The sequence below is a fragment of the Oreochromis niloticus genome, linkage group LG15 (genome assembly GCF_001858045.2).
Source record: "Oreochromis niloticus isolate F11D_XX linkage group LG15, O_niloticus_UMD_NMBU, whole genome shotgun sequence".
Taxonomy (NCBI): Eukaryota; Metazoa; Chordata; class Actinopteri; order Cichliformes; family Cichlidae; genus Oreochromis; species Oreochromis niloticus.
In genome coordinates, this window is record NC_031980.2 from 11,890,643 (window position 1) to 11,901,922 (window position 11,280).

The 11,280-nt window shown below is 41.2% G+C and overlaps 1 protein-coding gene across 4 annotated transcripts; it reads left to right on the forward strand.

The window, feature by feature from the left end:
• The first annotated feature begins 18 nt into the window (after positions 1-18).
• Positions 19-10,668, forward strand: ppil6 (peptidylprolyl isomerase (cyclophilin)-like 6). 4 transcript variants are annotated; one of them, XM_005454626.4, is made up of 8 exons: positions 19-191; positions 270-365; positions 6,760-6,948; positions 7,901-7,963; positions 8,129-8,276; positions 8,459-8,488; positions 9,501-9,636; positions 9,737-10,668. In XM_005454626.4, exons 1-8 carry the CDS (start codon positions 114-116, stop codon positions 9,867-9,869), a joined length of 873 nt encoding a protein of 290 aa, XP_005454683.1. In that variant the 5' UTR covers positions 19-113; the 3' UTR covers positions 9,870-10,668. The 4 variants fall into 4 exon arrangements, with proteins under 4 accessions (XP_005454683.1, XP_003449921.1, XP_005454684.1 ...); XM_003449873.5 differs by having other exon boundaries at positions 35-191; positions 8,459-8,518; XM_005454627.4 differs by having other exon boundaries at positions 62-140; positions 8,459-8,518.
• Positions 10,669-11,280: the final 612 nt, after the last annotated feature.

Below are 11,280 nucleotides of genomic sequence, written 5' to 3' on the forward strand. Positions count from 1 at the left end.
GCCCGGCGGGTTAAACAAGACGTCATATTAAAGCGCCTTCAAATCCTCGTTACTATGGATACGAGGCACCGTTTACAGAGTATTGTTTGTTTACTGTCGTTCTCTTTTCAACCATGGACTCAAAAATACTCATTGAAATTGTGGGTGTGTTTAAAGACTGCAGTTTCCACGTTGCTAAAAGCATAGCCGAGGTAAACTAACGCTTTCTCTGGTTTCATTTCACCTAACCTGTTGACCTTTCACCTGTGTCTGTCCACTCTGCTCCACAGGAACTAAAACAGCAGTTTCCTACGGCGTTTCTGGATCCAGAAATTAGGTCGCTTTTTGAATTTGAGTGGCACGGGTATCTTTACGACAAGAAGAGGGTATGTAACAAAATGTCTTTTGCTTTGTAAAAACTGGCAAAAACTCAAACTTATGCCTGCCCCTTGACAAATACTTTCCCTAATAATAATAATACTAACAACAACAACAATAATATAATAATAATAACAATGATAATAAAATACTAAACCAAACACTGAAATTAATTAAAAAGAAAGTAACACTAGACGTTCTAGACGCATAATTTTTGAGGTGATATTTATCTAATGTCTTGAGCCACCAAACATTTCTTGGCTGCCCCTCCTTAAGCCTGGTTCTGCCAGAGGTTTCTTCCTGTTACAAGGGCGTTTTTCTTTCCCACTGTCACCAAGTTCTATGTATGTGATCTGAAATGCAAGCAGATGAGCAGCTGTGGCAAAATCCTAAAAGGAGCAGCTGGAAGAAGAATGAGCTCTTGAGCAACAGTTTTTCAGCCTTTCTGGAGGTCTTTCAAAGTTTTTCTTTTGACACAGTCAGCTTTTTCCTCTTACTTCACCATTTTCACTTCACTTAACACTTCAAACATTAAAAAGACCCCTTAACAGAGGTTAGTTAAAGTCAAAAAGTCACCTTTATTGTCAAAAACCTTATGTACAGATCACACACAGGAATTTGAAACTGCAGTGCTCCCACTGCCCTCAGTGTTACACTAAAACAACAGAAAGATAAAAAAGATAAAAATCTTATATACAATACAATCTTATATAAACAACAGTGACCAACACAATCCGAGTGTTTGTGGGCAACAAACACTCGGATTGTGTGGGAGGTGGGGGAGTGCAAGTGGGGTGGGGGAATCAGTGAAGGGCGATGGTGGAGGTTCAGAGTTTTTTTAGGGGTTCAGAAGGAAGAGGTGAATGAAGGTCTGGGGTTTGTGTGTGTGAGAGTCGAGAGGGACAGAGTAGGGAGAGAATTCAGCATCCTGACAGCCTGATGGACGAAGCTGTCTCTCAGTCTGCTGGTGCTTGCCCAGAGGTTCTTCAGTCTCCTTCCCGATCGACGGATGTTGGACGGATGAGGGGAGTCACCTGTAATGCATAGGGCTTTTCGGGTGAGGCACGTGCAATAGATGTCTTGGAGGGAGGGAAAAGAAACAACTACGACCCTCTCTGCTGCTCTCACTACTCGTTGTAGCTTTTTCCGGCAGGACCCAGTGCAGGAGCCATACCACACAGTGATGCAGAAATGAACTAGTATTGTGTCTGTACATAAAAAATCTTAGCAGTGAGCCATGTTTAAATTACCTTTAAGCCCTTTTTTACACAGCCTGTTTCAAAGATACATTTCTTGGACATTTTTCAGAGATTCAACTATTTTTTCCATCTGTGCAGCAAAATTGTTGATTAGTTTCTCTTAATTTCATCTTACTCAAAGATAACTCACAAGTTTGAGGTAATAACCTGAAATTATTATATACACAGACTCAGCAGGCAGGATTTAACATAAGGTACTTAATGGTGGTTTGAAACAAAAGCCAAACAGAATTTGACAGAGAACACACGATGAAGGACAACAGACATCACAACAAGGACAAAGGGAAGACTGAAGCAATACATACACAAAAACACAGACACAGAGGGCAATCAGGGGAAGTGGAAACAGCTGAGAAATTAGACACAGGAAGCGATCACCATCAGATTGCATTCCAAAAGCCCTTCCTATCTCTTTTTCCTAACGTCATAGAATAGAATAGAATGCCTTTATTGTCACTATACAGTTGTACAATGAGATACAGAGCATCTCCTACTCAGTGTAAACATGCTGGGGGGAGGGGTACAGTTCTCCAGCGCTATGTACATATGGGCAGTATTAACATAGGGAAAAAGATATATATATATAAAATGTACAATATACAAGCCGTATTTTTAAAAAAAGGAAAAAAAAAGTAATACGTAATAAATAGTGTTATGTATATACAGTTGAGTTATTGCACATGGAATTGGTATTGCACCATGGTGGTCCATAGAGGAAGTGGGAAGTGGGGGGCTGTGTTATCGGTGCATGTGTGAGTTCAGGGTGGTTATCGCTTTGGGGAAGAAACTGTTTTTGAGTCTGTGGGGTTTTGTGCTGATGCACCTGTAGCGCTTCCCTGAGGGAAGCAGGCTGAACATGTTGAAACCAGGGTGGGAGCTGTCCTTGATAATGTTTGCTGCTCTGCTGAGGCAGCGGGAGGAATAAATGTCCATCAGGGAGGGGAGAGGGCAGCCGATGATCTTTTGTGCTGTCTTGACCACACTCTGAAGCCTCACTCTATCCGCCTTGGTGCAGCTGCCATACCATACCGTGATGCAGTAGGTTAGCAGGCTCTCAATGGACGAGCGGTAGAAGGTCAGCAGCAGGTTGGAGTTCAGCTTGTACTTCCTGAGGACTCTCAGGAAGTGCAGCCGCTGTTGGGCCTTCTTGACGACCGCTGAGATGTTTTCTGTCCAGGAAATGTCAGCAGAGATGAGGACACCAAGGAACCGGAAGGTGTGGACCCTCTCCACACACTCCCCGTTGATGTGGAGGGGGGCCAAGTCGGTGCTGTGTCTCCTGAAGTCAACAATGAGCTCTTTGGTTTTCTTAGTGTTCAGTGTCAGGTTGTTTTCTGAACACCATGCTGCCAGCTTCAGGACTTCCTCTCTGTACTCTGCCTCGTCTCCCTTCGAGATGAGTCCGACTACCGTGGTGTCATCAGCAAACTTGATGATGAGAGTGTTGTTGTGGGTCGAACTACAGTCGTGGGTGTAGAGAGAATACAGGAGGGGGCTCAGCACACAGCCCTGTGGGGAGCCGGTGCTCAGTGTGCGAGTGGAGGAGAGATGAGGGCCGAGTCTTACAGTCTGGGGCCGGTTTGTGAGGAAATCCTTTATCCAGGCACATGTGAGAGGAGGGAGGCCAAGAGTGACCAGTTTGGTGATGAGGATGTCCGGGATGATTGTATTAAAGGCTGAGCTGTAGTCCACAAAGAGCATTCGGACGTAGCTCTGCCGCTGCTCTAGGTGACTCAGCACAGCGTGGAGGGCTGTGGCGATGGCGTCTTCTGTGGATCTGTTTGCACGGTATGCAAACTGGTGGGGGTCGAATTCTGGGGGGAGGTAATCCTTGATGTGCTGAAGGACTAGTCTCTCAAAGCATTTCATGATTACCGGTGTGAGGGCCACAGGGCGGTAATCATTCAGGCTGGAGATGGGAGACTTCTTCGGCACTGGGATGATTGTGGCTGATTTTAGACAGGATGGGATGGCTGCCTGATCCAGTGAGAGGTTGAAGAGTCTGGTGAAGATGAGGGTGAGCTGGTGGGCACATGCTCTTAGTACCTTGCCAGGTACTCCGTCTGGACCGGCCGCCTTCCTGGGGTTCACTGCTAGGAGCACACGTCTGACATCGTGCTCCGTTACAGTGAGTGGAGCGGTGCAGGAACCAGGTGAGTGTGAGGATGAGGATGGGAGCAGGGCTGAGGCAGATGAGTGTTGCTGTTGTGGTGTTTCAAAGCGGGCGAAGAAGCTGTTTATTTCCTCTGCCAGCTGCACACTCGGGTTTTCTGTTTTCGCAGTGCTACCATCAAGGTCAAGAAAAGGTGGGTAGGAGAACTGATAAGAGAAGAGCAGTGCTTTGAGACAGCACAGCAAGAAGGTCCTGAGTTCAATTCCAACATCAGGCCGGGGTCTTTCTGTGTGGAGTTTGCATGTTCTCCCCGTGTTTGCGTGGGTTCTCTCCGGGTACTCCGGCTTCCTCCCACCGTCCAAAGACATGCAACTTGTGGGGATAGGTTAATTGGATAAACCAAATTGCCACTAGGTGTGAATGTGCGAGCGAATGTGAGTGTGAATGGTTGTCTGTCCTTGTGTGTTGGCCCTGCGACAGACTGGCGACCTGTCCAGGGTGTACCCTGCCTTTCGCCCCATGACAGCTGGGATAGGCTCCAGCGCCCCCCGCGACCCTGAAAAGGAGAAGCGGAAGCGAATGGATGGATGGAGTGCTTTGAGAAAAAGGAACAAAAGGAACATTAAAGCAAGATGCAGAGCTGTCTTCTGATGTTACAAAGCTGCTGGAGCTACTCAAGTGGCACAAAGTCCATTTTGTGACTGAAAGTTGTAAACAGGAATATTTTTGCGGCTGGCCTTTATTGTATATGTATTTGTAGAAGTTTCACTTGCTGGAGGAGAATATTTAAACAAGTGACATAAATCTGATTCACAGAATCTGCAGCACACAATTTACGGAAAATTCCACAACATCTAACACTTGGGCGTGTTGTGGTTTCAATTGTTTTTACAAGTAGGGTTTATTTTTAGCAAGGGGAGATGTTTTCCAAACAAGTGCGTAATCGGCACTTTGCATGGATGATGCAAAGCTATGAGCGCAATGTCAAAGTTCTCTGTCCTTGAACTCTTCACTCAGTCCTCACGCTGAGTATTCAATAATGATAACAATGCATTTTATTAATGGAGAGCTTTAGAAATACTTAAGGACACTTTACAAGCAATTAAATAAGAAAATCACAGTATGGATAAAATAAAACAGTTGGAAGACATCATAGAATCAAACTCAAAGCATAATAAAATTAAAATGAAACAGAACAGCTAAGCTTCAAAAGATGTGTTTTAAGGCTGGCTTTAGAGATGGGAAACGACTCAATATTGTAAATGTGATGTGGGAGAGAGTTCCAAGGACAATGCGCCACTCGGCGGAAAGGTCTAAAACCCAGGGTGGTCAGGCGAGGAGGAACTCCAAGTGTGAATGAGTGGCAATGTGCAGAAGGTCAGAGAGAGATGGAGGTCCGAGGTTATGGAGAAACTTGAAAGTAAGAAGCAGAATCTTAAAATTATATTTACAGGAAGCCAGTCAAGCTGTTGAAGGACAGAAGTAATATGTTCTGTGGAAATGGTTTTGGTAATAACATGAGCAGCTGCATTTTGGACCAGCTGAGCCCCACTCATTTCTCCACTAGTGTCTTCTTAAAACGGAGCAGAAATTAACTCAGCTGAGCTGTCTTTTTCTCAGCCGTGTGCACACAGCGAGCGACTTCTCTCTCCTGAACCTCTAACGGATGAAAGTGAAATGTCTGCAAAAGTGCAGCTGTTAATGAATCTGCGTTAGTGTGTTAGATTAATGATAAGGATATTTCCTCTTTTTTAAAAAAAAAAAGAGGAATCAAATGTCAGAACTCTAACTTGGAGCCACACAAGTGGAAAAACATACAGCTTGTAGGGAGACATGACAAAGAGCAAAGCAGGACTCAGACATTATATACACACCAGGTAATTAAGGAGATGAGAAACACCAGGGAACACAGCTGAATGGAATCTGACTAATGAGACAAAACTAAACACACCACACATGAGACAAGGGACTATCAAAAATAAAAGAGGAAATAACAAACACAGGTCAGGATTAAGACATGACACAGAGATAAAACGTGGAGACACGACTAACTGGGGAGACAGAATTGGATCACAAAAGATGATAACTAAAGATTATGTGACTGAATGAGGAACACAGACTGGAAACAAAGGGGAACTAAGAAGCAATGAAAGGACTGCATGCAAAGGTAGAACATAAACTGCATATCAAATTACAAAATAAAAAAACATGAGCTCATAGAAAACTCAAACCATCCCAAAAATCAAAACACTGAAAGACCCAGGACCATGAAAGATTATTTCAGTATTATTATTATTATTATTATTAGGAAAATAAAGAGAGAGAGAGAACGAGAGATCACTATCACAATATTGTATATAAGATTAACAGAAATGCGCTTTTTCTAATAAAGGTCATTTGAATATGTTACTTGGGGTCATACCTGAGGAATAACACACATGGCTGATTTTAGACTGCTTTTAAGGATATTTGTGTCTTGTAAATATGAAGCTGCATATAAAATATCAGTCTAATCCTGTCTGGAAAACTGTGTTTTTTACAGAACTCCATATCTGCTGTCGGACGTCTCGATCGGACATCCAAATACTTGAAGCATCATCACTATATTCTAACTTGAGCTCAGTATAGGCATAGTACCATGCTAAGCCTCTTACAGTCTAAAGAAGGATGATAATATTTAGTAAGGGGTTAACTCAACCCAGCTACTGTCAGATAAAAATAAATTGTATGGACAAATGTGACACTGACATAATTAATTAATGTGGAAAAGTTATTTGTAAATGTAGTGGAAGTTAAAATGCAGCCTTTCCTTTGAAATATAGAAATTTAGCTGTTGTTCGACAGCATCATCTGAAATGAGTGATGGTGTTATAAATAGTGGAGGTGAACGTGTGGACGGCAGCAGGTTTCTGGGGGTTCTTGATGCTCTAAACCTACACAGTAAAATACTGCTGTGATTTATGACGTTACGGCTATTCTGGAACGCTGAATCACAGCACGCTCATTGTTGTTCCAAACTTGTGATTCAAGGAGCTGCGTGGTGAAGTGTGGCAGTACTCCAGTAGCCTGATGTGCTTTCTGAACGGCCGTCTCCTCGGTGATGAAAAGGATCTCACCAGCTGGGCCAAGAATCAGTGGGGTTTCACTTTCGCCCGGCCGCAAGCTTTCTACACGACTCTTGCTGAGGAGTACTATACCAAACACCTCCAGAAAACTGGGGCAAGTCACACAAACACTGTCACTTAAATATCCAATATAGGTAAAAATATGTTGACCAGAGAAGTCAAATTCATTTTACAATATTTAAATATTATATTAAATATTAAAATATTTTTATTATTTTACAGAACTTCTCTGTAAAAATTCTCTAAAATTCAATTTTTCTTCTAAAAACAGAAATTTCTCTAGTACATAATTGAAAAGCTGAATTTTAGTGTCATTTATTTCATTACTTTCGTGTCCTATGTTCATGGGAGAGGTATTTATCAGTAGGAAAAACTGTAAAAAATACAAAAATTCAAAATTTACACCCTCCTTCATGTTTCCTAAGCTCTCTAGTGGGCCAGATTGGAGTCTTTGCCAGGCCATTTCTGGCCCCCAGGTCTTGTGTTTTACAGCCCTGATATAGACAGTTTATTTACATTCTGTATTGGGAATCAAGGAGCAAATCAGCACCGTATATTTAGTTGTTATTTCATTAGTAAAAAAAGTGGCTTATTAAGTGTATCTTTCTGGTGACTGTTTAAAATCGTGAATATGATTTGCAAACCAGTTCATGTAAGATCTTTCGAAAAATGTTGGGATGCAGCACATTTTATACCTAATCAGAATAACCAAAGGGAGCACACACTCAATATTAAAACTTTATTGTTGAAAAATGTATTTGATGACAGCATCATGTTTGGAAAAAAAAGCACTCGAGGTGTATAAATAGTCCCTTGTTCTTCTTTCAGTGTTCTAAGCTTATGTCTTTCTTTTTCACTGTTTCCTTCCTTGGGGCTCTTCAGTTTAGTCAGCTACTTAAACCTGTTTAGATTACATGGTTTATCTCTGGCAGTACTGCTCATGTCTGGTGTAATACTCTATGCCTATCCAGATATTTTGCATTGTGCATTTGAGTCCACTTCTCACTACATAAAATATTCAACATGCCTCTGCTCTTTCACTGTAGCATCAGTTTGTCTTCATGGATGTTGAGATTGCGGGAGAAGCTGCAGGGAGGTTAATGTTTGAGGTGAGCCAACTTTGACACATAAAACATAGGATCCAAACTTATTTGCATCCTGCTAATTTTCAAAGGATCTTTTAAGACAGTCAGTCTTAACATTGGACTGCCAGATAAAAAATATTTGATCATTACAGATGTGATCAGTTATTATCTTTCCTCTGCTCTGCTCAGCTCTTCTCAGATATTTGTCCAAAGACATCCAAGAACTTTGAGGGTCTGTGCACAGGAGAGCAAGGACTGTCACAGAGTGGCTTCCCGCTCTGCTATAAAGGCTCTCTGTTTCATCGGATTGTGCCCAATGGATGGGTGCAGGGTGGAGGTACACATGTATAAAAACATCAATATAATGTGACATCATACTTAAATATAGATGCAGAAAATTCACGATCTGTGACATATCAAACACTGTCATAAATTTGTTGATAAATTGTTGTTTAGATAGTTTTAATGGATTCATTAAAGTCAGCAGTACAGTTGTGGCTGTACCTATACATTTTGCAGATATTTCTCCAGAGAGGAAAGGAAATGGAGGTGAGTCAATCTACGGGCTAATGTTTGAAGGTATGCTTTACAGCGTTATGTTTAGAACATACTATATAACTACACTATTGGACTATGATGTCCATAGACAACACTGTGATATGTAGTGAGAGTAGGGAGTGGGTGGAAGAGAGTCTGGAGAGGTGGAGGTATGCACTGCACAAACTAGGAATGAAAGTCTGTAGAAGCGAGACAGAATATGTGTGTGAATGAGAGAGAGATGGGTGGAAAATGGATATGCAAGGAGAAGAGGTAGTGAAGATGAATAAGTTTAACTGCCTGGGGTTAACCATCCAAAGCAACAAGAGAGGTGAAGAAGAGAGTGCTGGCAGGGTAGAGTGGGTGGAGACTAATGTCAGGGGTGTTTGTGACAGAAGGAGAGCAGCGAGAGTGAAAGAGAATGTGCAGGAGATGGTAGTGAGAGCTGCTATGATGCATTGTTTGGAGACAATGACACTAACAGACAAGAGGCCGAGCAGGAGGTGGCAGAGTTGAAGATATTAAAATTTTCACTGGGAGTGACCAGAAGGGAGATGATTAAAAATGAGTATATCAGAGGGACAGCTCAGGTTGAACAGTTTGGAGACAAAGTTAGAGAGGCAAGGCTGAGATGGTTTGGACATGTGCAGAGAAGGGATAGTGGATATACTGGACAAAGAATGTTGAATATGGAGCTGCCATGCAGGAGGAAAAGAGGAGGTGGTTCATGGACGTAGTGAAGGAGGACATGCATGAGGATTAGTGTGACAGAAGATATTAAGCAAAAAGCTAAAGTTCTATATTTCAAAGGAATGGCTGCACTTTAACTTCTACTACATTTACAAATAACTTTCCACATTAATGAATGATGTCAGATATTTAGGTGATAGCGTGTGATCCACTGAAGTGATCCCTAAAAAAAAGAAGAAGGAAAAAGAAGAAGCCAGCATATTCATAAATTGATTTACTTGTGCTTCCTCTATAAATGTTCACCTGAACTTGCACATGCCTGCCCCTCTTTTAGATGAGAATTTTGCCATTTCACACTCTAAGCGCGGCATCCTGGGAATGGCTAATAAAGGTCCCCACAGCAATGGATCCCAGTTCTACATCACCCTACAGCCAACGCCATGGATGGACAAGACCTATGTTGCCTTTGGGTTGGTGTATCTGATTTTAGCTGAAAGACATCTTTTTAATTCCCACAGCTCTCATATAGCTTCAGACGTGAAGTTAAATCTCTTTTCTTCTCTTTTGCAGTCAAGTCGTTGAGGGTCTCGATGTCCTGAGGAGGTTAGAAGAAGCTCCAACTTGCAATGAAAGGCCCAAGTATGAGTGTAGAATTACAGCCTGTGGAGTGCTTAAACCAGAGCTCATAAGCATTAATCATTGATACATTTTAAGCATTTTTTTCCTCAGTTTTTGAATCAGTAAAATAAACATGGTATGCATGTTTTCTTTTCCTTTTTTGTTAAATAAAAGCTTCACATTTGCATTTTGATTTTATTTAAACTGCATTTTTTAAGTCTATAAGCAGTTTCATTCTTTTTGCTGAATTAGGCACCATCTGCTCTGTGCATGTTTGACAGATGTAAACTTGTTATAGGGCTTTTATTGTAATATTTATTCATCTTTTTAATTCATCTTCTATACAAATAAAACCTGTGAAATTTGCTTTTTTATTGATATGTACAGAAACTTTTACTGTGAGAGGGATCTTCAGTGAAAACCCAAATATGTCTACTGGACAGAAAGAGCAGCAGTAATAAGCTGACAGTTTCAACAGTTATTGGGGTTGTAAAAGGCAATTCACAGGTTATTGCATAATGGCATAAAAACAAATGAGCTTTTACTTATGCTTAAAGGAAGTTGGGAAAATGGCATACAAATAAAGTATGAGAAGTACAGTTTATCTATTCTTCACAAGAGCCATCCTCTGCATCACTTTCTACAAGGACTGACAGAGGATGGCTTTTCTTCCTCATACCACGACCACTGCGTTTTTACCTTTGGAGATCCTTTTTGTATTATATTGAGCTTTTAACATGGCAACATTTTTTAAGATTCTATTTATTGACCTCCTTTATTTTATTTCATTACTTTCTGATTAATTTTAATGAGATGCTTTTGTAAAACAAGAATTTCCTAACTTTTGGCATAAATTGAAGTGATCCTGGGTCATTGACCCACCATTTTCTGTTTTTTGGACTCTTAAGTTATTTTTATCTTTAACTATGTTTAGTTTGATTCTTAGTTTAGCTTTTTGTTCCAGTTACTGTTAAGTTTATGGTACTCCTTCTTTCACTTTACCCTACTACCCCTTTGTTCCTCATGGATAGTCTAGTCTCCCTCAGTGAATCCCTATTTCATTACTTTCTTTGTTATTTTGTTAGTTGTGTCCTTTAGTTTACATCTCCATGTCTCGTTATTAGATTTAGGTCACTCCTCTGTAATTCCAAAAGTGTCTCCACTCTGCCTTCATAACCTCTTGAGTATTTATACCCTCAGTTTGTTTTGTCATACTGTGGTTATTGTTGTTACTGGTGTTTCCTGATATCTCCCCAGGCTTTTTTCTCTGTTCCAGTGAACTTTGTTTTTACCGGTTTTTCGATTGTTCCATTTGCACCTCCAACAGAGGTTCTTTATTTTGATCATTGCTTGCTTTTGGGGTTCTCATACAGCATTACCTACCGATGACAAAGTATATCTTGACTTCCCATTGCCAAACCGTTGCCCTGCATACTTTATGTGTGTTTAGGTAAGATATATAAAAATGTCTGACCACCTCTCAGCGTTGATCCCAC